We start from the raw sequence: 27,488 nt of genomic DNA on the forward strand, positions 1-27,488 counted from the left end.
TCCAGCTTGGAGGAGTCTGTCCACATCGGCTGGGGATATCCGGTCAAAGTGGTCCAATACTGGACCCGAGGACAGTCGAGGGGCCTCCAGTTCCTTTATTGTATCCAAATTGGCAGGGAGGTCATGGCGGAGCAACAGGACCTTCTCCGCAAAGAAGCTCGCAAATGCCTCACAGCTGTGTGCCGAATTGTTATTTAAATTTGGCTGTCCTTCAAGGGACGTTAAAGACCTAATTATACTAAATAATTGCGCCGGGCGAGAGCTAGCGGAGGCAATGGAGGCCGAGAAGTAGGACTTCTTAGCGGCCTTCACTGCCATCTCGTAGGTTTTCATAAAAACCCTATAAGATGTTCTTGAGGCTCCGTCACGGGCACCCCGCCATACTCGCTCCTTGAAGATGTGCAAGGTGATGGTGACTAATAATAATAATAATAATAATAATAATAATAATAATAATAATAAATTTATTATTTCGACCCTACCCATCTGGCTGGGTCTCCCTAGTCACTCTGGGCGGTTTCCAACAAAAGATTAAAAATACATTAAAACGTCAAGTCATTAAAAACTTCCCTAAGCAGGGTTCCTTCAGATGTCTTCTACCTGTAAATGTAATATAGTTCTTTATTTCTTTGACATCAGATGGGAGGGCATTCCATAGGGTGGGTGCCACTACTGAGAAGGCCCTCTGCCTGGCTCCCTGTAGCTTCACTTCTTGCAATGAGGGAACCACCAGAAGGCCCTCGGAGCTGGACCTCAGTGTCCGGGATGAACCATGGGGGTGAAGACACTCCTTCAGGTATACAGGACCAAGGCCGTTTCTCTCCATGGTGCTCAGTCAATGATGGGACAAGGAGGAATTACTGCTTGACAGGGGTGCCAACTTGAATAAAATATTGTGGGGACCCAGGTAAGCCCCTCCCCCACATAATCAATCACATGATGGAGTGCACACACACCATTTGAATGGGAATTCATATCAATTTTGGGGAGGGTCCCCCAGCCCCTTCAAATATATTACAGTGGTACCTCAGGTTACATACGCTTCAGGTTATAGACTCCGCTAACCCAGAAATAGTACCTTGGGTTAAGAACTTTGCTTCAGGATGAGAACAGAAATCGTTCTCTGGCGGTGCGGCGGCAGCAGGAGGCCCCATTAGCTAAAGTGGTGCTTCAAGTTAAGAACAGTTTCAGGTTAAGAACGGACCTCCGGAACGAATTAAGTACTTAACCCGAGGTACCACTGTATTGTGGGGCTGAAGCCCCCTCAGCCCCTGGGATTTGGCTCCGATGGTACTTGATGCTGTGATGCTGTGCCTGCACCTGAACCAGTCCTCTGATTTGTTTTATAGTAAAGAGACCAGTGAAGTACTTGTAGGTCTTACATCACTTTTCATTTCAAGCAGGGTGACTGAAATAACTGCTTTCTTTATAACTGCTCTGTCTTCATGATCGCTGATAACAATGATGGCATTATGTACCTGGCTCGGCAGGGTGTGTGGCTTTGAGTATTGGAGTGGATTCTTCCTCTTTCCTATCACTAGAACTCGTGGGCACCCAGAGAAGCTGAACGCTGGAAGATTCAGGACAGATGAAAGAAAGGACTTCTACACACAGTGCAAACTATGGACCACAAGGGGCAGTAGCTACCACCAACTTAAAAAGGTAAAGGTAAAGGGACCCCTGACCATTAGGTCCAGTCGTGACCAACTCTGGGGTTGTGGCGCTCATCTCACTTTATTGGCCGAGGAAGCCGGCGTACAGCTTCCAGGTCATGTGGCCAGCATGACTAAGCCGCTTCTGGCGAACCAGAGCAGCGCACGGAAATGCCGTTTATCTTCCCGCCAGAGTGGTACCTATTTATCTACTTGCACTTTGACGTGCTTTCGAACTGCTAGGTTGGCAGGAGCAGGGACCGAGCAACGGGAGCTCACCCCATCGCGGGGATTCGAACCTCTGACCTTCTGATCGCAAATTCCTAGGCTCTGTGGTTTAACCCACAGCACCACCCGCATCCCTTTACCAACTTAGGTAACTTCAAAAGAGTATTGGAGAAATAAGACTGCCAATGGTTTCTAGCCATGATGGCTATGTTCTACCTCTGTTGCAGGCAGGAAATGCTTCTGAACAGCAGTTGCTGGAAACCATACAGGGAAGAGTGATCTTGTGCTCAGGTCCTGCTTGCAGATTTCCCACAGGCATTTGCCTGGCCACTGTCAGAACATGATGCTGGACTAAATGGGTCATTGGCCTGATCCAGCAGGCTCTTGTGTAAGAACATAAGAATAAAACAGCAGCTTTATCAACCTGCCTGAGAGTGACTTCAGAACTTTCCCTATCCCCATCCCTCATAGTACAGCAGACATGGGGAAGCCATGGTTCTCCAGATCAAGCCAAGCTACAAGTTCCATTATCCCTTAGCATTAGCCTTGATAACTGGGGCTGATGGGAGCTGGAGTCCAGTAACACCTGGGGGAACATGGGTCTTCCATCTCTGCTCTGAAGGGATCTTGGCCACCATTTTTCTTCTCTCTCACACCTGTGCCTAATCCAGAGGAGGTTGCTTTTCCACCTAAATTTCTCTTCCATGGAATCTGAGTCTGAAACCCAAGTTAGAGAATTACTGCTGTTGTTACTAGAATATCTGAAAGCCCCTGAATAGTTATGTGGTGCTGTGTTGTGGATCAGAGGTCAAGATAGCCAGCAACTGAACACCAAGTGACTGTAGAAAATCAAAAATTTGCACAGGATGGGAGATTTGGTGTTGACCTGGCATTGATCTTTGCAAACTAAATGACTGCAAACAGCCAGTTTTGTAGAGGATCATTCCCTGTGCTTCAGAGCACTTCAGTTGTTAAAGCTTCTTCTGTGCAAGATGACAGTTCACAGATTCTGCCCTGCTGATGAACGTTCTCTGCACAAAGGTCCCCAGGTCTATTCTTCCCGTATTAAAAAAACCCAGAGGCTCTCATGCCATTAGCGAACACACGTGGATTCTCATGGATCAGCCTGAAATGGTGACAGCCCTTCCCATCCTCGTTTCCATGGATCAAGCTCTCAGCCAATCTGCAGCAAAGTGTAGTTTGAAATCTGGTGGAATAAACTCACCTACTATTTCTGCTTCGTTTAACTCAAGAGTTTTCCATTGACAGAATCCAGAGTTATGGGTACCCAGGTGGTTAGCTGTCCAGCATGAGGCTTGCCAGGTTCCCTGTAGTGATATAGCAGCAAAGTCAATGGCAGGCAGAGGAGCCACTGATGTCACAGAGGCTGTGAAAGCCTATTTACCAGCTCTTTTCTCCCTTGCAAGAGTAGCACAGTGTCACTGTGACATCAGAGCAGGCCAGCCAATGGCTCCAAAGGTGCCTCAGGGTTTATTAGGGGGTAGGTTTGGCAACCCATCAGACTGATAAATGAGTCAGGTGGGCAGGGTTTAATTATTATTATTATTATTATTATTATTATTATTATTTCCTTGGAACTGTGGTAATGCCTCTTCCTTTGTCTGGATAGAGAATAAAGAGAGGGGTGTGTGTGTGTGTGTGTGTGTGTGTGTGTGTGTGTGTGTAGAAACTAGCCTGCTGGTACAAAAGTAAGATTTTCATTGGTTGCTCCACCCACTTTTGCCTCTGGCTCCACCCACCACTGGCATGTGGCCCACGGGAGATCGCCCAGATGGGAAAGGGGCCCTTGGGTTGAAAAAGTTCCCCCACTCCTAGTCTATGTCTCAGAGCAAGTAAAGGAATGAAGGCAGACACATACCACCAAACAAAATGCCCAGAACAACTTAATTCAGCTGGGATTTAATTTTGGGCCACATATTTAAAGTGCTAACATATTTTCATTACGCCCCCCCCCCCAAAAAAGGAACATTCCACGCCATGGCCAACATAGGCCTTACTAACAACAATAAATATTACCACCAACTTTGGGTAAGGAAGTGCATCACTCCCTTTTCTTTGCTCTGCAGAGGGTCTTGAGGGGGCAGGAGGAAGCCAACAGCGCCATTTGTCCCGATATTCACATTTCCTCAGATGGCTCACCCGCCTCTTGCCTTAGGCAGGAAATGACATCACAGCTCCAGGCAATGGCTCCGAACTGGAAACAGGTGGTGTCAAGGAGTCAAGAGGAGGTGCCGCCATCTTGCTTTTGGTCTCATCACCATTGGCTTCCCATTTAAGCTTGCAGGAAATGGCTGAGGTAGTGTGAACACAGTTTAGCTTGTGTGTCAAAGGAAGGGGGGTAAAGCTAAACATCAGGATGGGGGAGGGGGCACAGGGGAGAAGTGAAATCCAAAGTGAGGACCTAAAGTGCATGGAAAACAACACGGGGATCCAAAGTGCATCAAGCAATGTTAGCCTTCTTCAACCAAAGGTACAAAAATAAATGTTGACTCAGCTAGGTTGTGACAGCCTCCATTGCACTGTTTCCCCTGGCAGAGCTCCTCTAAGTTGTGAGACCCTTAATACCGTAAGGGCAGAAATATGGCTCATAAGAGCAAATGATCACTTAGGGGTGGGTGTGCCCTTTGCCCTGATGTCCTTGTGGGTCACTGGCAGAAGGGCACACATAGCTCACCCCATAAGTAGGACGAGAAGATAATCCCAACCACTGACACATTTGTTTTCATAAATGCACCAATTTCTATTTTCTTCGGCACTATCCCAGGTGCTTCATGATTTTTCTTCTTCCTTGCGACCTACTCTTCTCCAAGACTTTGTTTCCTCCACCATCCTTTCTTCAGCACCCCCTGTCACAGGACTTCATACCATCCTATTGCATGTGAGCAAAGAGGTGAGGTGGAGATGAATGTCCTTATCTACAACACTTGGAGGATGCAGGAAAATACACATGTGGTTTCACGCCCACCCACACTTTGAATAGAACTATGCATATCTATATATCTGAGAGAGATACAAATGTACAGTCCCAAACTTGGGTTGTTGCTGTGTACAAAACTGAGACAGAGAGGAGAAAAAAAGGGAAAGAAAATGGAAAAAAACGTCAAAGGTCTGATCCTGCATTGGCTTTCATCCTTTGTTAAAAGCAAGGAGGTTACCTGAAATCATTCATCTCCACCTGCCTGAGTTGATTTGAGAGTTCCAATCAAATTTGTGCATAGCAAAACTGGGAGGCTGTTGATTCCTGAACTAAACTTAAAAGTTATAGATGCATCCCCCCCCCCTTCCTAATTCAAGGCTTTTTCCTTTTGGTCTTAGGTTAAAGGAACGTGTTTCTTTAAATCCACTTTGCAAAACCAACCAGCATTTTCCTTCTGAAACCTCTGAATTGACTGCCCCCTGGGTTAAAAGGAAATAAACAGGTTGCAGGAGGGCTAAGGGACAGGGACCATTTCTTTCACATGGCTATTCACTGGAGTTTTCTTTGCAATGACCTTTGCCTCAAGCTTTCATGTCATGCTTTGTTACATTTCTGGAAACAAGACCCATGAATGAATGGGAAGGATGCAGACAGGGCTCTTAAAGTGGGAAGGTTCTTCGAGGAGTGCAACAGATTGCATTTGGAAGGAAGACAAGAGTCCCAACCTTCAGGACAGGTGTTATAGCAAGGGGTTATGTGTAGAGTTAACTTGGAAGTTTAACCATAGTGCAAAATTGTGTAAATGGAAAACAGACGGTGGACATTTGAGCAAGAGGCACATTCCATCCAGCAGAGGGCAGCAGTGCATGGACACACCAAGCCTGCATGGAACGGAAGCCCCAAGGGGTCAAAATTAGATGGGGTTGGGAAAGAGGAAGATGTTCCTTAACAAACAAGGCAGAGGTTACAGCACAATCCAATGCATGTCGATTCAGAAGTACATCCCGCTCTGTTCAGTGAGGTTCACTCCCTTGCAACTGTGTTTAAGACCGCAGCCTTAACCTAACAATGAAAAGTACAAATGCATTGACACTTTTCAACAAAAACAGTTAAAAATAAGAAACGGTGGATAGTAGCGATGGGGAGAAAGCGGCACTCACACACAGACATCACACACACAACCCAGACACAATCCCCAATGGCTGGAGGGGGTGCAAGTGGGTGGGTTCAAAGGCCGTAGTTGATGTGTGATAGCTGGAAACACATGGAGATTATTTCTTTTGCCCCTCCTGTCTTCATTGCTTTTCTGCGGGGTTCTTTTTAAACATACTGTTCTTTGGGACAGATGTACGGAGCCCTGGAACCAGGAGGTGGGCAGCAAAAGGAAGCCTCAGAATGGCGGGATGAGTAGGCGTCTTCTGGGAGATATGACAAGGGACTATAGACATATGGTATTCTTGCCAGGTACTGGTCTTCACGTGAGTAACGGCAGCTTAGGTAATCACCCGCATCCGGTATCTCTGTGTGACGCTTTCCAAAGTTCTGTGGGGAAAGGGTGGGGGGAAGAGCCACAGACCGTAAAATCACAAGTTTAAACAACATTGTAATGTAAACACAAGCCATCGCATTACCAAGGCTTCATTCACAGCATACATTGAAAGTGCCGTGATCCTACTTTAATCAGGCACGGTTTCCCCCAAAGAATTCTGGGAGCTGTAGTTTGTTATGAAGGCTGAGAGCAGTCAGAAGGCCACCCCCCGAGCTGCAAATCACAGAGTGGTTCCTCCTTCACATGGAACTTTGGGAATTGTAGCTCTCTGCAGCGAAACAGGGGCTTCCTAGCAACTCCTCAGCACCCTTAAAATACTACAGTTCCCAGAATTCATTGAGGGAAGCCATGGCTGTTTAAAGTGGCATCATAGCGCTTTAAATGTATGCTGTGAATGTGGCCTTATTCTGCCCAGCATAAGATGAGGATGGTATAAAGCAGCTTTTGCCAACCTGGTGCCTTCCATCTGTTTTGGGGCTATAGTTCCCTGTAGATGGGAGTTGAAGTCTGAAACAGCTGGAGGGTACGAGGTCAGTATAAAGAGCAGCCTTCTCATTGCTTTATATCTCAGGCAGTTATGCCGTGTCAATTTGTTTATTTCATGTTTAAAAGAATGGAGGAACATTTCTATTTTCCACCCTTCCACTGTAGGAAGAACAACCCAAATCAACACTGGGTAGCTCAGAACATGCTAGAAATATCAGAATGGTTCTCTGGGTGTTAGGATGCACATTCAATGTCCTTTGGTTTTGCAGAATGCATTTAGCAGCGGTATCTTAACATCCCGAATTGAGCAGATGGCCATGCGTTGAGGGAATAATAAATACACAGAAAACAAATGAGTTTCAGTCATAAATTCGAGGGGAAAGTAGTAAATCGGTAGATGGCAGAGCAGTTTTTGAGATCATCCTGTGCAGAATCCACTTCCAGATTTCCCACCCCTTCCTTTCTAAACTGCCATGATGGATACGCAAATCTGCCAGTTTTGTGATGGACAGATCTGTCAGTTTCAGTTTCGCTTGGTTCCTTCTTTTACCTATCATAAGCTCAATTTTCTGTAGCACCAGTTTACAAATTTTATTTTTAAGGCCCCCATGAAAATTCATAAGCCCTTTTTGTGCACATTACTCAGGATATATGTGCTTTTGCAAACCATTTCCCCTAATAGGATACATTTTTATATGTTATTTTCACTAATATATACATTTCTATGCACACTTCCCCCAAATCTATGTATGTTTGCACACATCATTTCATTGGAAAACTGCACTGCATAATTTTGGAGAACTGAAAAGTTTGAAGGATGGCTGCATTTTGGTTTGCACACTGTTTCAGTAAGTGAAAATTAAATAAGTTTGCATTTGAACTGTGAGCTGAACTTGGGTTGCCATGTTTCAAACAGTGAAAATCAGGACAGTGCTGCCAACTGCAGTATTCTGGATACGTCTGGACGTACGGCAACCCTAGCTGAACTGAATTTGTTCCTCATCCCATTTTGCATGATAAAGCCTTAGCTTTGCTTTCCAGTGTTTTCAAATCTATCTACCACTTAGGAGTTGCAGGATGGATGGATCCAATGAAAAGAGTCAGTGTGAGACAACCTCACATATAGTCCTTGTGTTAGCTAGTCGCGACCAAAAAAACTGCAATCAAAAGGTCCAGCGCTTGTGTGGTCAAGTTAACCAATCCCAACATCATGTGCAGACACACAACTGAGACCCCATATGCACCCTATATTTGAAGCACTAGGATGCCACTTTAAACAGTCATGGCTTCCTCCTGGGGACTGTAAAGGTGGTGAGAGTTGTTAGGAGACCCCTATTCCCCTCACAGTACTACAGTTTACAGCGTGGTTTAACCACCAGTCCCTCTTTCCAGGGAACTCTGGGAATTGCGGTTCTGCGAGGGAAATAGGGACTCTACAAGTAACTCTCAGCACCCCTAACAAACCACAGCTCCCAGGATTCTTTGAGGGAAGCCATGGTGGTTTAAAGTGCTATGATACTTCTTTAAATGCATAGTGTGGATGGGGCCTGAATGTTTATCACGCTTAAACCATTTCAAAGACTTCTGTTTCCCGATTCAGTCACCGTGATCCAGAGAACAAAAGAAGAAGAAAAAGAGTCCAACTCTGAAAAACAATTCTCAGGGGAAAAAATCAAAGAAAAATCTGCCATGTCAGTTGCTCATCCCATTTTGCTGTCTCTCTATGGCAGGTGAGTGGCACTGAACTCACTCCCTTCCAAATGAGGGCATGCTCCAAATGTAAGCTCAGAAAATGGATAATTTTTATATAGCCTCTCATTTGTATCAACCCTTCTGTTATCCACCTTTGTAAATTGCTCCCCAGACCTATCAAGTGCTTTGGAGACTAGGCTGTGAGAGAAATGTATAATTTAGCAGACAATTCCACCTTTTCTATGTACTAAGCAGAGTTTGGCTACGAAGCTGGAAAACACTTGACGGAATCCATTGAATAGACAGTGCTGCTATCTAGGGCAAGCGGGAGACAATGACAAGGCAAATCTGTATCAGCAGAACATGCTTGTTTGGCACATGCAAATGTCATGCTCGCCCCTCCCCTCGTTGCTATTCCGTTCCCCACAACCGAGGCAAATGAAACCAACACGAATTAGGAGAAAAGAGCAGGAGGCGTAGGAAAGGAGGAGGCAGCAACATTCCTCTAAGTGCTATCAGCAATGGAGGTTTCCACCTTGGCTTTGGGAGCGAAGTTCAGGAGAAGATGCATCACCCCTCGCAAAACAGAAGTAAGAAGCATGCATGCAAAGTCTTACGTTTCCAGGTTCCCGGCCTCCTTCTGCACATGGAGCGTTCATAGGATTCCTAGCCTGTGTAGCTCATGCTATTGTTTCCCCATTCACACCCACCTGTCTCCAGCTAGCAGGGACACTGTGGCAGCTCTGCTTGGAAGGGGTTGCAGGAGAAGGCAAGCCTCACAGAGTTGCCACCAACAGATCCGCAATGGCGGAGAGCCAATGAGGAAGCTGGAGATGGTGTCTCCCACCCTGTTCCTTCCCTCTACTGATCTGGACCAGAGATGGGAAAACAAACACATTGTGATGGTGAAGAGGAACAGCAGGTCCAGGGGGGCTCTTGACAGCAGGCCTGTTTCTGGGATTAGAGCTCTCAACATTTACCTAACTATGCCACGCCTTGATGCTGACCCTGCAAGGTGGGTATATATCTTTTATCAACTTTATAGTTGAAAGAACTGGCAAAATGTCTCAAGAATGCCTGGGACTCACAGGAAGTAGTAAGTAACTTCCTGTTGTCCGGGTGTTGCATATGGCTATGGATGTTGAGGGAGTTGGGTCTGTTTAGCCTGGAGAAGACTGAGAGCTGTGCACAATATTCTTTTTGAATACAGGAGATCTGACCCAACAAAGTGATCTTTGGGGAGAAGAAATAAAAAATTAAAATAGTCCAGTAGCACCTTAGAGACCAACTAAGCTTGTTCTGGGTATAAGCTTTTGTGTGCATGCACACTTCTTCAGGTATCTGCACACAAAAGCTTATACATAGAACAAACTTCTTGTTGTTTAGTCGTTTAGTTGTGTCTGACTCTTCGTGACCCCATGGACCAGAGCACACCAAGCTCCATGGACAAAGACAACAGAACAAATTTAGTTGGTCTCTAATGTGCTACTGGACTATTTTTTAATATTTTATTTCCACTGCGTCAGACCAACATGGCTACCTACCTGAATCTAGAATTTGGGGAGAAGGTTGCCTCTGGGCATGGGTTGATCTTTAACAGGAAATTGTCCTTTACCAAGTTTCTTGGGGCGAATAAGCTCAGTACTGTCTACACTGACTGGCAGTAGCTCTCCAGGATTTTAGGCACGGTTCTCTTCCAGTCCTGCTTAGAGATGCTGTTGCAGATTGAACCTGGAACCTTCTGCATGCAAAGCTTTGAGAGCCTTGTCTTGGCTTCCTATCACCTTTCTAAACACTTTCCCTTTGATCTGCATTCCACTTTCCGACTCCTTTCCTCCCTCCTTCTCTCTGACCTGCTTAGAAACCCTGTCAAGGGCTTTTGTTTGGCATCAAGGTCTTTTTGGATTGTCTTTGCTTGGGAGAAAAAGCCTGAAGGCTCAGGAAGAACACAAAACAACACCTTGCAAGCCCACTTGAGATCTGCCAACCCCACCTGCTGCCAACTTCCATGCTAAATATTTCATAATGATTGGGTTTGGGGTTTTTTTGGGAGGGTGAGAGAGGAAACCACCCTCCACACACATTGAAAACAAAATGTCACTAATGATTTATTGATGGAACTGCAAAGTCAAATGGATTCATGAGGCAGGGAGCGCATACTGGAGAACTTCCTGTTCTTGGCTGGATGTGTGAAGGTAGATGAATGAAGTCTAGACCTTGACTGGAGCAACGGGGGTAAATTAAGCACTGGGGGGGGGGGGAATTGGTGAGTGGAAAGGCAGGGTAGTGGGCGGAGAAGGAATGCCTTGTGCTCCTCTTATGGAGTCATCCCCTCCAGGAAAGCAATATGAAAAGAGTCAGTCTGTGTGCGGTGTTTTTTATTTTATTTTTAATGCAACAAGAAAAGCTGAATGCTGAAAACTGCAATTATGCAAATTGGACAACTTTGCAGAATGTCACCTTATTATCATTTATTCTGCATAATGTATTCCAATTTGATTAATCATGAGGAGGGACTAGGCAGGAGGCTGAAGACCTACCCGCTCCTGAGCACTTGCTACCAGCTTCCAAGATTTTAGCAAACATTTTGCCACCACTACTTTCCCCGGCATTACAATCTATTTGCAGCCAAAAGGCTTTGTTTTATTTTTGTTTTCAGTTTTTCGAGTTAGCAACAATAGTCATCCTTTACATTTATATCCCCCATTTCGACTTCCCTCCTCTCCTTCCCTGGTTGCAAAATAAATTCATTTAATTACACTGCACCTCCCCCTTAGCATCTTTTTTTTTTTAAAAAAAATAAATTCTATCTACTTTCCCCCAAAGATCACCTTTTAACTGCTTTATTTTAAATTAGTCCTGCTAATGTATTTAGTTGTTTACAATGATTCTTCAAATAATCTACACAGCTTCCCCATTCTTTAATAAAGAAAGTATCAAAAAGAGAAGGTTTTGTTTAAAGGAAAGCCTGGATTTCTCAGAAGGCTGATTTCCGCACACAATAGGTTGTAGTCCACTAAGTTCTACTCAAGGTGGACAGACTGGAAATTAATGGCCCTTGGGTAGTAATGAGTAGAAAGTTGACAACAGTGCAATATATAACTCTGTGCCCCCCCAGCTCTTGTGGGATAACTGGCCATAGTCAGTTTATATATGAGACAGCTCTGTTTATGCCATGGTTCTGTTATAATTTCAGATACTGTTCTTCTTAAAAAGATATATTATATTTTGGTAGTTAAAGATACAAATAATTTCCCATTGGCCATGAGGATGGAGTGCTTGGCTAAGCAGAAGTTTGTCAAGTGAATTTGATTCCTTATGATTCCAGAAATCAGGTCCTGGCTGGAAGAAGCCAATTGCCGTTGGAGGCGCTGGGTTGCCCAGGTCACAGGCGAGCCCCTCAATAGCTACAGTGATCATGCCTGTTATGGTGATTACATATTGATATGCAAATGAGCCCTGGGCCCTCTGGCATTTGATGGTGCTTCCAGGGTGGCCTCAGGATTCATGGTGCTGAGCGAGCTGCCTGTCCAGACACAGGATAATTTTTTCATGTCAAGCTCACCATCTGCGGCCTCACACCATGAAGGTTTGTATGCAGTGAAGCCTTCAGGCCCAGATATCACAGAGCTTATGGGTCTGAACGCAGACCAAAGAAAGCATCCTTCACAGAGGCTCAGGTTGATTGAACAAGAGGCTAAAGGACTGGGTGGTGCTGTGGGTTAAACCACAGAGCCTAGGACTTGCTGATCAGAAGGCTGCAACGGGGTGAGCTCTCGTTACTCTGTCCCTGCTCCTGCCAACCTAGAAGTTTGAAAGCACGTCAAAGTGCAAGTAGATAAATACGTATTGCTCTGGCAGGAAGGAAAACGGCATTTCCGTGTGCTGCTCTGGTTGGCCAGAAGCAGCTTAGTCATGCTGGCCACATGACCCAGAAGCTGTACGCTGGCTCCCTCGGCCAATAAAGCGAGATGAGCGCCGCAACCCCAGAGTTGGCCACGACTGGAGCTAATGGTCAGGGGTCCCTTTACCTTTACCTTTAAAGGACCATCTCCTAGTTCCCGCCCTTCAACTTAAAATATTGGAAGATTTGGAGCCTCCAAGGCTTTTACATTTGCCTCCAGAGGTCATGTGTCTCCACGCACAGCCAGACGTAAGAACATATTATTACCATGTCAGACAACTGTCCCACCTAGCTCAATATTGCCCACACGGATTGGCAGCGGCTTTTCAGAGTTCCAGGTAGGGGGCATCTCTAGTGCTACCTGGAAATGCTAGCGATTGTCCTTCTGCATACAAAGCAGATGCTCTGCAGCTGAAGGTAGAGAGGCAAGCAAAGGAGAGTCGGTCTTAGCTCAGGCATCTGCCAGCCAGTGCCCTTTGCCGCTCCTGCCAGTCACTCCCCGAATCTCCCCGAGTCTCATTTACCTTCAGAAAAATTTGATATTAAATTAAGGGTAATGAGCTAATTAAATTTAATGGGCACCAGTGTCTCTTTTCATCCCCGTGTCTTTACCCTCACCCTCCCGCCCTTTATCTCCAAAGCGATTCCTACATAAGGCTAAATTATCTCTTTTCTATTATTATTTTAAATGGAATGTCAAAATCCCAGCATTTTTTTAACAGCCTGGCAGATTCTGGTTTAAAAGGTCTTCATTTGATGGGTTAGGAAATGCTACATGGGAAACTAAGATTCCCTCCCCACATGCTCCTATGCCTCCAAATGTGTAGTAAGCCAAAATTCAACAGGGGAAGTTTTTCCCACTCTGTAGTTCCATTTCCACTATTCATGAAATTATTAAAGGCACAAGAGCCCAGCAGCTCAGGTAGCGGCACAGGATTGGATTGCTAGTGGCCACCTGATTCCCTGACCCACAAGGATTCTGGCTCTGGTTGTTTGCATCTTGGATCAAACTGCCTGCAGTTACCTCCTTTGACCAATAGGGCAAAGAGCAGGGAATTAATACATGCTCTACGGTGCTCTTGGACAGTGGAGAAATAAATACCATTTTCTTCCAATTTCATCTTCCATGAGTCCTCAACAAACTGAGCGTTCACCTTTGGGTGTTTTAGAGTTTCTGTAACCTGTGTGGTTAGAAATGGGAAGTTCAAAGGGAAAAGGAGGCACCAGAAGCCCTCAAAGAAGCCTTGAGAGAATTCCCCCCCTTTCTTTTTTTAATACAAAATGTGTCTCAGCTGGGAAATTTTGCTGCAATGAGATTACATTTTCAAAGTGCCATATGACTGGCTTTAGTTCTTACTTCAGAAGAACTGGGAGGGCTCCCAACTGTGGATTTTGCAGGATTACCATCCTTTCGCTGACAATAAAAATCATCCACCTCTGGAATAAAGAAACAAAAAATATGAGACCTCCCAAGGCGGATTGGGCGGGGGGAGATGGACGCTCATCTCATCTGTTTCACGAGGAACAAATTCCCAGCTCAGAGGGAGAAATGCCAAGAATAGGGGGAGGGTAAGTGATGAGAGGGGAGAGGAGAACCATCTCAAGACTGTTGCTGTAGTTATTGATATGTAATCGGGAGAGGGGTGTCATTTGGGAACAAAAAATAAGAGCTGTTTTTTGGGGGGGGCTGTCTCTCATTAAAGTGTGGCATCATCTAGGGCAGCCTTTCTCAACCTGTGGGTCCCCAGATGTTGTTGAACTACAACTCCCATCACCCCTAGCTAGCAAGGCCAGAGCTCAGGGATGATGTGAGTTGTAGTCTGGGGACCCACAGGTTGAGAACCGCTAATCTAGGGTGAAGATCTGCTGCAAAAATCTCACTGAATCTCCCCACAGAAATGCCCCCATGGGCCAGATCGGTCTATCTTTTCCTCTGCTCACCAGGGCCTGGTGCTAGTAAATGCCACCATGCCAATGCTTCACTTCCCCTCAGCACCCACACATCATGTTGGGTGCAGTGGCACCCTAGAAGTGTAGAGTTGGAAGGGGCCTAAGGCGTCATCAAGTCCAGCCCCCTGCAATGCAGGAATGACAGCTAAATAATCCCTGGCAGACGGCCATCCAACCTGTTTTAAAACTTCCAACAAAGGAGGGTCGACCATCTTTCGAGGTAGTTGTTGAACAGATCTCACCACCAGAAAGTTCTTCCTAATACAGACATACCTCATGTTACGTTTGCTTCAGGTTGCGTGTTTTCAGGTACCGGAAGTACCGGAAGTACCAGGTGTTTCCGGAAGTACCGGAAAGGGTTACTTCCAGCTATCGCCACTCGAAAATTTGCAGATGCGCAAAATGACGTCACACGCAGGCGCAGAAGTCGCGAATCACGACCCGTGCAGACATGCAGACGTGGGTTGTGTTCTGCTCATGTTGCGAACGGGCCTCCGGAACGGATCCCGTTCACAACCAGAGGTACCACTGTATTTAGTCAGAATCTCTTTCTGTATTTTCAATCCCCTGGTTTGTGTCCTACCTTCTGGAGCTGAAGAAAAAACAAGCTTGCTCCATCATCCATGTGACAGCCCTTCAGATATTTGAAGATGATTTTCATATCACCTCTTTTCTCTTCTATTTTCCAGGCTAAACATACTCAACTCCCTCAACCATTCCACATAAGGCTTGGTTTCCAGACTCTTCACCATCTTTATCTCTCTCCTCTGCATACATTCAGCTTGTTAATACCCTTCTTAAGCTGTGGTGCCCATAAATGGATACAGTAAACCAGGTGGGGTCTGACCAAGACAGAATAGAGAGGTACTATTCCTTCCATTGATCTGGGCACTATACCTCGGTTGATACAGTCTATAATTGCATTACTTTTTTCTGCTGCGGCACCACACTGTTGACTCATTGTAGTCTGCTAAGACCCCTATATATTTTTTCACATTACGGAAATAGGCATGAAATCCAGGAGGTGAAACTGTATGTCAGCTTCCTCTTCCTCAGTCTGAGTGTTGCCCTGTATAACTCAGCAGAGAGGAGGAGGATGGGTTAAATCTAGATTTAGTTGGCTCTGCCTGTCACTTCCTCTTTGGGCTCCCCGCCAGTCCCACCAACCACCCTTGGATGGATACCATTTCCTTTCCACCACAGTGTCTCAGGTACTGGGTGAATTCAATGCACTGCAGAGTGGAAATGGCAGCCACCAGCAGAGAATGCCATTGTATTTGGTGACTGCCATTTTATTTTCGCCACAGTGCCTTAGGGCTTATCCACACTTACCAGGCATAGGCCTGCGCTTTAAAGCTTTGTGTCCAAGCACTATTTATATTTTCCACCAGAGCTTTCCCCGTGAAAACCCCCTTTTTAGGGGTCAATCAAAGCACATGGCAATTCAGGTTTTCTGCAGACTGCCATTTGCTCTGATTCAGCTTTAAAGAGCAGGGTTTTGTGTGGAAAGATCTGGAACAGAAAAAAGGGGTGCTCAGACATGGAGCTTTAAAGTGTGAGCCATGCCTGGAAAGAGTGGAGGAAAGTTAAATTTGGATAAGCCATGAGATGGACATAGTCTGGGACATTTCAAAGAGCAGACAATAGGCCATATTCCACTTTGGACTGAGAAAATGTGAGCTTGGTTCAAGCCCTTGGACGGTGGCTTTCATCCAGCACAGGTAACAGGAAAAAGTCTTGAATGCATAATTAGCAGAACTCACTTCCACTAGATGTGGGTTGGCTGCTGGCTTAGATGCTTTAAAATGGGATTGGCCATGTTCATGAGTGATGGATATATCGGCAGCTGTTTGCTTATTTATCACATATATATAGCAGCTACTTCCTGCAAAGGCATCTAAGCTGTTGGCTATGACAACTCAATGGAACCTTCTGATTAAACCCAGGGTTAGTCATATCGAAAGTTAACCCGTTGACATTATTAGACATGGCTAACGTAGGTCCATTCATTGCAACTGATCCACTCTGAAATGAAGACACTAGCTGGAGACAACCCTTCCATCGCTGGAGATAGTTTGCCACTGAACTAAATGCTACTTCCTCAGGCTATTGCCTTCAAGTTCTTGGTGTGAATATCCCAGAAGCATCTGTCAGCCCACTGTTATGAAGCAGGATGCAAAGCCAGATGGGCCTTTGATGGGTCCAGCAAGGCTCTTCTTAGGATATAACTATCTAGGTATTTGCCAACATCAACATTTCCCAATTCAGTGCTCTCCAGAGTTTGTTAGATTACAATTCCAAGTAGCCCATGGCCAATGGTCAGAGAGGACAAGACTTGTAGTCCAACAATATTCAGAGGTGCCATCTTGGGGAAGGCTGTCTTAGGAGCTTCTCCCCCCCCCCCAATTCCCCAAATCCATCAGGAAAGGGCAAAAGAGAAGAAAACTTACTGTCCACTCTCGCTTGTTACATCTACGAAGACCTTGATCCTCATTCTGAACGCAGGACACGAGTGAGACACCGTAAAACAGAGAGGTTACTTTTGCCGCTCTTTGGCTAGGCTAGAACTAGTGCGTTCCTTACCTACTGCTGTTGCTTTCTCTACGGCAATCACAGAAGGCTCTACAGGGCTAGTGGCATGGCAAGGGAGACAAAGGGAGCAGCAAGAACAGAGGGAGGCCCACCCAGCTCTATTGACACCCCACCTCCACTCCTGCCTTTCTGGCCTTGTTCACAGAGGGGTCCTGTAACCCCAAATGCTCCTCTTCCAACCCTTCGAGAAAACACCTGGAAGCAGCCTCCCCAAAGCCTTCATCATAAGTTGCCCGGCACAAACGTTTGCCAGACTTGATGCAGGAAAGAGGTCTTTTGTGCAGTCTCTCCCAGGCTGGTGTGGCCATGGAGCTGGGATAAAAGGCATCTTGGTCAATATCAAAGTCCTGCCACCAGACTGACAGCAGACCTTTATGAACAGCAATGAGCTAAAGAGATTGGCACATGAGGGACTGAGGGACTGGTCAGTTTCAGTCTCTCGTTTCCCCCCAGTCTAAATTCAGTTTGCCACATTTACTAACCATTTTGAGGTTTTCTTTTTCTTTTCTTTTTTAAAGAAACTCACAAAGATTCACCAGCATTTTAGTATACATTTCCACTAATATGCTGCATTTCTGTATGAATGTTTTTTTTGCTAATATATGCACTTTCATGCACACTATTCCCTATTATATGCAGTTTTGTACACATTTGGGGATTGGAGAAGTCCACTGTCAAATTCAAAGTGTGAATTTCAAAACATAGCTGCATTTCCACCTGTGTACTGTTTCGGCAAATAAGGTAAGTTTGCATCTAAATGGGGCGGGGGTTGATCTATCCGGTGGCTCAGATTGTTACCTCCCCTCCCCCAGGTCAAATTTGACAGGTGGGTGGTGCCATGTACCTGTCAATCACCACAAGGCCTGAAAATCCCCCAAGCCCTTGCAATGATTTTTGCAAGATCTGACAGCATTTGTAAGCTAATTCAAAGAAGAATTATTATTTTCTCCTAATCTCTTCCAGGGCAGCAGCTGCACCTGCCTTTAGGGGAATCAATAAGCAGTGTACAAAGAGCTGTACCCTCTGCAACCCCCAGATCATAGAGAAGCTGCTGACCATGTATCACAATGCCCATCATCCAGTGCTTTCAAACCCCATCTCACTTACTTGCCCTCTGCTTCGGTGTCTTTGCTCTCAACCTCACTCAGTATGACTTGCCACTATGCTCTGTTGCAAACTTGTGCCCCCATATATGGCAAATTCTGGGCAATCACAGCATTGATGCAAAGTGCACGGCTGCGGAGAGCCAATGCAAAAATAAATAAATCACAGCCCCCAAAACAAACACTTCCGTGCCTTTTGTTACAGGGGCTGATTTCCTGAGCCTCTGCCTGTCTTGCAGTATTTCATCTCCCTCACTGTTACAATGCAAATCTGAACACCTTTGGGGTAAACTAGAGGTGATGTGTACTGTTTGGTGATTTGCACATCTGTCTAGGTCTGGTTCCAGGTTTTAGGGCGCCTGGTCCAACTGCCCGTTGGTGGGCCATGCTTACTTGGAGGTGAGCAGCAGTGGTCTGAGCTGCACCAGATAGCTATGTCTAGCCACCATTTTGATTCCCCCTATTACCCCCAATGGCCTACTATTCTATGGTGTTCTGAAAAGTTAACATGTCAGCTAGACCCAGCCAAGTGTGCCAGTGCAGAAAAAGAGATATCTTATAGGACATTCACTGCAGACATTGGCAGCAGGCCCTGATGAGTTGCTGGAGCCCTGGCTACTGCTCTAGCATGCCAGGGTCTGACAGCAGCCTTGTGTCTGTCCAATTCAGATATAAGAAGTAGGATACATTTTATATTTCAAGATGGGGTACTTGAGTGAGTGAAGAGATCTGAATCCTCCACACTCCTTTAGTCTTATCTCCCTGCCCTCCATCACCAAATTTCACTAGGTTTTACACATAAGTGGCACCAGGCTTTGCAACTCCCCCCCTCTCTTGACAGGATTCCTGTGTCCTTAACAGGTGCCTGGCTGACAAAAATTCAACAAGGGAAAGATATTCTCTGCCTGGACACCATGTCCATACCCATAGCAGTTTCTTTCACAATGACAAGGCAGTGGTCCAAATGATGGAAGTGGACTCAGTGATGGAGCAGAGCCAGCACCCTGGACAGGACTCAGGGCACTGGCTCAGAGTTAAACCACAACAGTTTCAGGACCATGGACAACAACCCTGCATATGATTGCAGGCTGGAACAAGTTGCCTCAGCACTGGTCTGCTGCAACCACCACAGATTTAGTCAGATTAATGCTCCACCTTTTGTGCCCTTTGGTGGAGTAATTGGCTCTTTCTAGATGGCAAGGCTTTGGGTGGTGGAGACTTGGTCCATGGAGACTCTGCAGGGCTTTCTTGATCCTCTGTTGCCCATTCTTCAAAGTTTCTAAGCCATGGGATGCTAAACTGTGGTCCTTCAGATGCTGTTGGACATCAACTTTCACCATCCCAACCATTGGCCATGGCAGTTGGCACTGAGTTGGCCAGCTAAATCCCACTTCTCAACACTGTGAGCCTCTCCAGAATCTCTTGCTGTGTGCTCTTGGGTTGGCCTATTAGGACAGACCCTGAAGAAGTGGTGGCTTTTATCTGCACAAACCTTTCTTCTTTGAGTTTGGTTTTGCAACTTCTTGACTTTCCAACCACCTTAGATAACTGTACAACCTGGAATCCTGAACTTCAGAAGCCTCTCTAACCTCTCTCAATGCAGCTCTTTGCTGGATTCCTTCTCACCCATCTCCCTTGAGTATCCTCTTGCTCTGCTCAGATCCCAGAGCTTGCAGAACTGGCTGAGGACAGAGGGTGGGTGAATGCTCTTGGCTCTAAACTCTCATGTGACCTCCCCCAACACAAGTACTCCTTTCCTCCCCATCTCACAATCAACCTCACCCTAGGCAATCACCAGACCAATTTCAAGTGGTGAGCCAAGTACTTTCTTCTCTGCCTCACCCATCCACTTAGAAAACTTCAAAACCCTCCTCTCACTCTCCCCCCCCAAAGAATACAGAAGCCCTGTCTCCAGAGCAAAGCTCCTGCCCACCCTCCTGTCCTCTCCTCCCCTCCCCTCTGCTGTACAAAGCAAAAGAGGGAGGCAGGCCATGCCGCCACGAGCTACATGCACAAAGCGCAAGGCAAAAAGCTGGGTTCAGCTCTTGTTCTCTTTGAACAGGCAACACCAAAGGGGGAAACCATCCATTGCAAGGAGAGAGCATGCAGGTCCATGGCAAGGAGAAAGAGGGGAGGGGGAAGATAGGATGTAAAGGGGAGTGGGGAAGCCATTCCACAAAAGGGGGGGGAGGAGGAGGAAAGAGACAGACATGAAGCCAGAAATCAACCGAGAGAGGAAGGACAGGAAAAAAACGGTGCTTTGCTTTTGTGTACCTTGAGGCCAGAATCTGAGGGGGGAAAGGCCTACAGTGTCATGCGCTAGCATAAGTTAGCCTGGATGGTTGCGTACTCGACAAGGTCTCCGCCAGCATGGATCGAAGTCCTGGGGCTGGGTGACGTCGCCAGAGCGGAGGTGTCCAACTCTGCGTATTGGACGTCGGAGTCCTTGCTGTTGCCAGAGTTCTGGAGACGAGAGAGCAGTGAGGCATGGAGACGTGGAAGAGGGTGGTGGCGGCGTTGGAGGACAGGAAGGGAACAAGGTGACGACATCGGAGGAAAGTGTGTTGTGTGAGGAAGAGACACGAAGGCAGAGAGGCGTGGAGGAGAGAGAGAGAAAGATGCACGCACACAAATGCACATGGACGAAAACACACAACCAATGGGATCGTGCCAAGAAAGAAACAGGACGGAAGGAAGAAACAGAGGTATGGGGTGGGTCATGTGTGGGGCAGGAAGACAAAGTGAGGCAGAAAATAAAGAATGACAGTGGGGAAGAGATAAAAAAAGGTTTAAAATGAACAGTAAAAAAACCGGCATCGTACATCGCATTGAGGACCTGAATGCTTGCCTGCTCCACATTAACAATTGTGTAGCATATTTCAATTTGCCATCTTTACTGGTTTCTTCCCTGCAACAACAACCCTTCAGAGTCAGCTGCTATGATTCAAGACCACCATCAGGAGAACTGTATAGTAGCAGGTCCATAGCTAGGGGGTGGCAAAGTGGGTCGCCGCCAGGGGTGCAGGCGAGAGGGGGGCACAAAATCAAAGTCGGTGCTTTTCCTGAAACTGGTGCCCCAGTGCTGCAGGAGGCTCTGGGCTGCTTCCAGCATGGTCCCAGCACTGCTAGGGCACCATTTTCACCCTCAGGGCCTTGGTGGGGGTGGGGGGAGGGGAGGGGAGGCGGAAAGAAGAGTTAATTTGTCTGTTGCTAGGGGGCTCAATCTGGACGGTTCTGCCAGGGGCGCAAGATCACCTAGCTGCAGCTCTGTATAGCAGATGTCCTCTGTCAGATTTCAAGTGGGGAGGGAGATCACCTTTAAATCCCCCACCTTATATCTATACCAATGTGCCCAACAGTATCCTCTAGGGTGCCTGCAAAAGGACCTGTCTCTCATTCTGCTCTTTCAGATGTGGCAGCCATTTTGTGTCAAGCCACACATTCCATCGCAGCAGCCATTTTAGCAGCTGCCACACACAGCACTTTTGAAAACCCCAAAGGCGCTCACTGGCCTTCAAAGGGCGGGTGGACCCCTACAAAGAAGAACTACAGCTCCCAGAATCCCCCTGGAAAGATGGGAGGACTCTTGAACCAGTGTAAACCTGTGGTGTGGAATATACTCAAAGACCTGGGCCCCCAGGACTCCCAAATCCAAGACTAGCCTTCTCTTTGGACACCCGTGACATCAAACACGCCATTCTAAAGCCATGAAAACATGGCAGCATCTTGAATCTGTGCTTGACCAGGTGGGTTTTATTATTATTATTAACATACAAAGGGAGGGACTGTTAGCAGAGGACCCGCTTCCTCTCCAACTTTAAGGACTGGGAAATTAACAGTTGAAGCAGCATTGTTGATACAGCCAAGTCTTCAGATTGGGGTGGGGAGTCTCTTAATGAACCTCCCCATTATTACCCCCCCAAACCCCCAATAATGATCTCTCAGCTTTTTCCCTCCACATGAAGCACTGCCTTGTCACAGATATTATGCAAAAGGTGCTTCATTCCAAGGCACCTCCCACCCCTCCTGAAATGGTTCACAGCCATTTACCAGCTGTGGGGAAGCCACTCAAAGAGGTTTATGGCTCCATAACAAGCACTTTAGAGCCTGTTGTTACAAGGGCTGATTTCCTGAGTAATTGCCTCTGACTGCCTCAGAGTACCATATCCCGGACTTGGCTCTCTGTTAACATGGCAGGCACTCAGATGCCTTTGCTGATGAGAGATTAAATAGCACGCTCCTGTCCATATTCCCATCTTCCCCATCGCCATATATTTCTTAGTCCCCGAGAAGAAGAAATTCAACAGGGGAAGATTTCCCCTGCGTATATGTGCAGCAGTGGTCCAAAACTGTACCTGTTGAGTTTTCCTCACGTCAAGAAGATGTTTTTAAGGCACCACTGTGGTGAATCAGAAGAAAAGCACCAGAGTTTGGAAACCCTGGTTGTGACAGGTAATGTGCACAGCAGCCATTTTCTGCCAGGACGTCTACATAGGGCTGTGGTCAACTCTGAATTTGGCAAGTAAGAGGCTCTCAATGGCTGGATTGTAGGTGTTTCCTGGGTCCACTTTGGATTGTGCTGCTTCTTTTAAATAAAAGGTGGTGGTGGTGGGGGGGGAGAAAGGTCTGTAGCTCCCACCACCTTTACTGTCCTCCACTTGGTAAGGATTCAACAGCAATCCAGCCTGGGCACACAGCTCTTGCCAGGGTTACATTGAGTTTGGCTCTGTGAGATTACAAAACACTCACATCTTCAGCTCCTTTCTCTTCTGGTTACCTGCAGATCTTCAGCATACAAGTAGATAAAAAGACATCACCCATTGACATCAGCACTAGGAGCCTCAAGAGGAGGAAAAAACTGTATGGGAGGGGGCAGCGCTTTTTTTCTAGAAAAATAGGCACTGGTTCTCACCGTGAAGTTGCTACAGTAAGTGCCACACTTTTTAACAACAAAAAGAGTACCCCCTGGAGGAAGAGCATGGGGGAGAAGAGAATAGAGGAGGACAGACCATAATAACCTGCCATCCTGAAGCAGCTCGGAAGGAAAATATATTGCTGAGCATGCCCAGGGTCTGAGGACTGACTTGCAAGGACCTGTCTCTGTAAGAGAACCAGATTCATCATCCATCCTCGTTTTCTAATCAGAATGAGAGAGTTTGGGGGCAGGGTCTAGCTGGGGGGCAGGGTCTGGAATGACAAATTAGATGTAATGGAAATTTGCAACTAGTCCCTGCAACCACCCTGATTCTGGAAGAACATAAAAGTTGGACAAAAATGTCAGTTTCGGTCCCTCCCTGTTTCCTGTTCTCCTAATCTTAAAATTAGTTATAGCCACTTCTGCACAAGTTTGTGATTTATATTTTTTAAGCAGTATTCCTGTGGAAAATCTGTCTCCATTTTTGTGTGCATTTCACTCTAATATACACAGTTCCATACTGGTGTATCATACACATTTTTCTAAAGCAATTTTCTCCAATGTACAGCAATTTCGTACATTCTTTTCCATTACCTACATTCTTTTTCTGTATGCATTTTTAAAAATGGAAAACTATGTCACAATATAGGGAAAAGGACATATGTCAAAGGACACTCTCCGTTCATTATAATTTTCTTCCCCCTGATCAGAATTTTAAGATTAGATCATTGCTCATTTCTACCGTGGAAGCTTCATCTCTTTCTTCCCTCCATCCCACTTATTCTTCTTCCCTGATAGTCCTTCTAGGTTCCCCTCTCTCTACCACTTCCCCTCCCCATTTTGTCACCACCTCCAACCTCCAAACCCAAACAAGTTTCCAGCTCTGCACCACCATCAACCAAAGGGACAGGTGTGCATTCACACATTCTTGGACGAAATCAAATTTAAATGAGGCGGCACTGCAGTATTCGTTTTTGGGAAAGTGAAGGGCGTCCCTTCCTTAGCATTACTTCCACACTGTTTTCAGTCCTCAGGGAACTTCATGTATGATCAGCCATCCCTACAACTCTCTCCCTCTCTCTGGAAGATGTGAAGTAGCACAAAGAGAAAAGCCCACTGATTGCTTCCTCTCATGCTGAGTTCATATATTGCCAAACAAAATGTTGCTGCTCGGCTTCCCTGCCCCTGGGTAGAGAAGTGGAATGGCAATATTTTGCAGAATGCCTGCCCAGTGGTGAAAGCCTTGGTGGGCCATGGGGGTTGGGGGCAGGAGGCAACAATCCCATTTTACTTCAGGTGGCAAAATGGGATGGGCCTTCCCTGAATCAGTTGCAAAGAAGTTTTCAGAATGTTTTAAACTGTTTTTAGAAATTTATTTTGATGTGTTTGCCACTCTGGTCTCCCAAGGAAGGAAAGGTGTGATATAGTTTTAAGAAATAAACTACAGCACCACAAATGGTCCAGTGGCAATCATGTAACAAGCTAGGGCCATGCCGCTAAGTATATGATAAGGCAAGGTGGGCAGGGGGGGGATTATTTAAGAAAACTTGTTTGGGATGGCCTTGTTCAGAATATGATGCCCACAACCCTCCAACTGATTTTACACAGGCCGTACCAAAGACCAGGTGGAAAGGCTGACCCCAATTGCAATGGAACACAATCAGAGAAAACCAATTTACAGTTGACCTCTTTGTGCTGATTGCGGTGATGGGGTTGACCCAGTTCCATTCTGAGGCTTGTTGTACCTCAGTCAGTCAAGGAGTGTAGCCTTTGGGCTTGTTTTCAGTGCTTGGATTTAAACTGATACAACAGGGGCCTGCAACAAAATATTGCAGCATAGTGTGTTCTTGTTTAGTTCCCGCCAGCCAGTCAGCCAGCCATACCCTCTTCCAGGTTACTCCTTTCCCCGCTTCATTGATTTCCAATTCCCTAAGCCCTAGCAATCAGTCGACATTCACCAACTGAGCATGCTCAGTCCTCACTGGACCCTTTGGGGGATTATCCTCCTTTTACGCTTCCCCTCCCCACTTCTACAAAATTTGAGCTTCCCCCCATGTCTGCTGCTCCTCCCTCTTGCAGATGGCATGTTCAATGTGCATTTTGTGCACCCCCCAAAAGAAATGCCTCTTCCTGAGACTTTGGGAGTTATAGTGGACAAAACTGGCTTAAACAGACCAAGGATCTGATCTGTTCAAAGATCAGCATCTTGAGTTGCTAGTGCTGCCATGCACTTTTATTCCATTTGGTGAAATCCATTGTTATGTCCCAGGAGATATGGGGAGGTGGCAGCACTGCCTGCATCACCGCATAATGCGCAGGCACCTGTTGCCTCCATACTAATGCTGCCATTGTGCTTTATCTGCTTTTCTCAGAGTCCCTGGCCTGACTCTAGAACAGCCCTGCCTGGCAGGGACTAGGGAGGCCACATGCCTCTGGGACTGTTCTGCCAACTCAGAGGACCTGCTGATTTAGGAGTCTGCTAGGAAAGGAGCCAGCTGGCAAACTGACCACAACATCAAACAGCAACCGGCATTAATGTCCAGGGTCATCAGCCTGAGCAGGGCAGACACAAGGCACAGAAGTGAGTCCAATTTCAGAATCTGAGGGTGGTGCAGGAATCTCGGGCCATGTTCACACCACACAGTGCCTGTGATATGACTTTAAACAGTTCTGGCTTTCTCCTGGGGAATTCTTGGAACTGTAGTTTTCTAAGGTCGCTGAAAGTTACCAGGTGACCGTCTATTCTCCCCCCAGAGCTAAAATTCTCAGGCTGGTGTAACAATCAATCCCTTTTTCCAGGGAGTTCTGGGAACTGTAGCTCCGTGAGATGAATATGGGGTGTCCTAACAAGCAGGGTGGCGCTGTGGGTTAAAGCCTCAGCGCCTAGGACTTGCCGATCGAAAGGTCGGTGGTTCGAATCCCTGCGGCGGGGTGCGCTCCCGCTGCTCGGTCCCAACGCCTGCCAACCTAGCAGTTCGAAAGCACCTCCGGGTGCAAGTAGATAAATAGGGACCGCTTACCAGCGGGAAAGTAAACGGTGTTTCCGTGTGCGGCTCTGGCTCGCCAGATGCAGCTTTGTCACGCAGGCCACGTGACCCGGAAGTGTCTCCGGACAGCGCTGGCCCCTGGCCTCTTAAGTGAGATGGGCGCACAACCCCAGAGTCTGTCAAGACTGGCCCGTGCGGGCAGGGGTACATTTACCATTTAACAAGCAGGGAGCTGCCACACTAAACGATCGATTTATTACAACTGCGGAACAGATATTATGTGGCACTTGCAACAGTGCCAAATCTGCAGATTGAAGCGGTTGAGTGGGTATCTGTGGGGTAAAGCAATACTGCAAGTAAACTGGTCCCCAGCCAGTTTCCTTATGAAATATCATAAAGGTAGAGAAAGTGCAGTAAAGGACAAGGAAAGTTATTTGAGATTTTTACGTTTAGCCAAAAAAGATGAGGAAGGGAAGACAGGATGGAGGTTTCTAAAATTATCGTCAGTAAGAAAAGAATCAATAGCAATAAAAGAAGACTCACAACACTAGAACTCAGGGTCATCCCATGAATCTGATGGGCAGCAGGTTGGGACTGACAAAACAAAGCGATTCTTCACCAAAGGCGCAGGTAGCTTACAGAACTCACTGCCACATGATGCAGCACTGGCTGTGAGCTGAGATGGCTTTACAGAGGATGACCCAAATGAATACAGGAGGAGTGATTTGCCAGAAGCTGATAGCTGGAATGACGGTACAGAAGCTCCAGGGTCAGAAGCAGCGTACCCACAAATAAGAAACATTAGCATTGAAACAATAGAGAATCATCATCTTGCTCTGCTTCCCAACAGAATCTGGTTGGTGAAGCTAGGAAGCAGGTTGCAAATGGGTCGTTGGTTTGAACCAGCAGGACTCTTTAAAGCCCAGCTCTTTGCTCTCCTCATGTACCAAGTCACACGATGATCTGCATGGTGCACACTGTTGTTTGGGATGTGAATCGGTGCCCTCCCTGCACCATTTGAAGCTTGTTGTCTAGGGCAGGGGTAGTCCATGTGCCACCTTGAAGACTCCAACTCCCATTAGCCCCTGCCACCATGTCCAATGATGGGGGGAGTTGCGTTCTAATAACATCTGGAGGGCACCACATTGGCTACCCTCTGATCTGTGGCTCTGGATCACCTGCAAAGCAGCCAGAATGACACAGTTTGGGGTGAACCGTCACCTCCATCACCTTCCTCAAGGGGCCCACCTGGGCTGGTCTAAGGCTTTGAATGTGCAGCTTTGGGAAGCGCCGAGCGGCTGTCTCCCTTGCATATGGGTGTTGCAAGCCCATCATGGGCTAGGGAGAAAAAGCCACCTTCCCCCTCCTGTTCTGTATTCCTCTCCCTCCTCCGAAGTGGCCTCTCGCCTGCCTCTCCACTCAACTCGCTTCGCCTTCGGTGACCCCCCACTAATCTCCCTGCTGTCGCTCCTGCTTTGCATTTACCGTCTTC

General features: G+C 46.7%; 1 protein-coding gene across 5 annotated transcripts in view; it reads right to left on the reverse strand.

The window, feature by feature from the left end:
- Nucleotides 1–3,784: 3,784 nt before the first annotated feature.
- NECTIN1 (nectin cell adhesion molecule 1) overlaps nt 3,785–27,488 on the reverse strand; it is a 195,629-nt gene continuing 171,925 nt past the window's right edge. For 2 of the 5 annotated variants that reach the window (XM_081889900.1, XM_081889897.1), the window contains one exon: nt 3,785–6,360. In XM_081889900.1, coding sequence (XP_081746026.1) covers nt 6,139–6,360 — 222 coding nt within the window. In that variant the 3' untranslated portion in view covers nt 3,785–6,138. Of the gene's footprint in view, nt 6,361–16,849; nt 16,895–20,368; nt 20,558–27,488 lie in introns of all 5 variants that reach the window. The other 3 variants (XM_081889898.1, XM_081889901.1, XM_081889902.1) reach the window with 3 other exon arrangements.

This window comes from Podarcis melisellensis (genome assembly GCF_964234715.1).
Source record: "Podarcis melisellensis genome assembly, chromosome: 15".
Lineage (NCBI taxonomy): Eukaryota > Metazoa > Chordata > Lepidosauria > Squamata > Lacertidae > Podarcis > Podarcis melisellensis.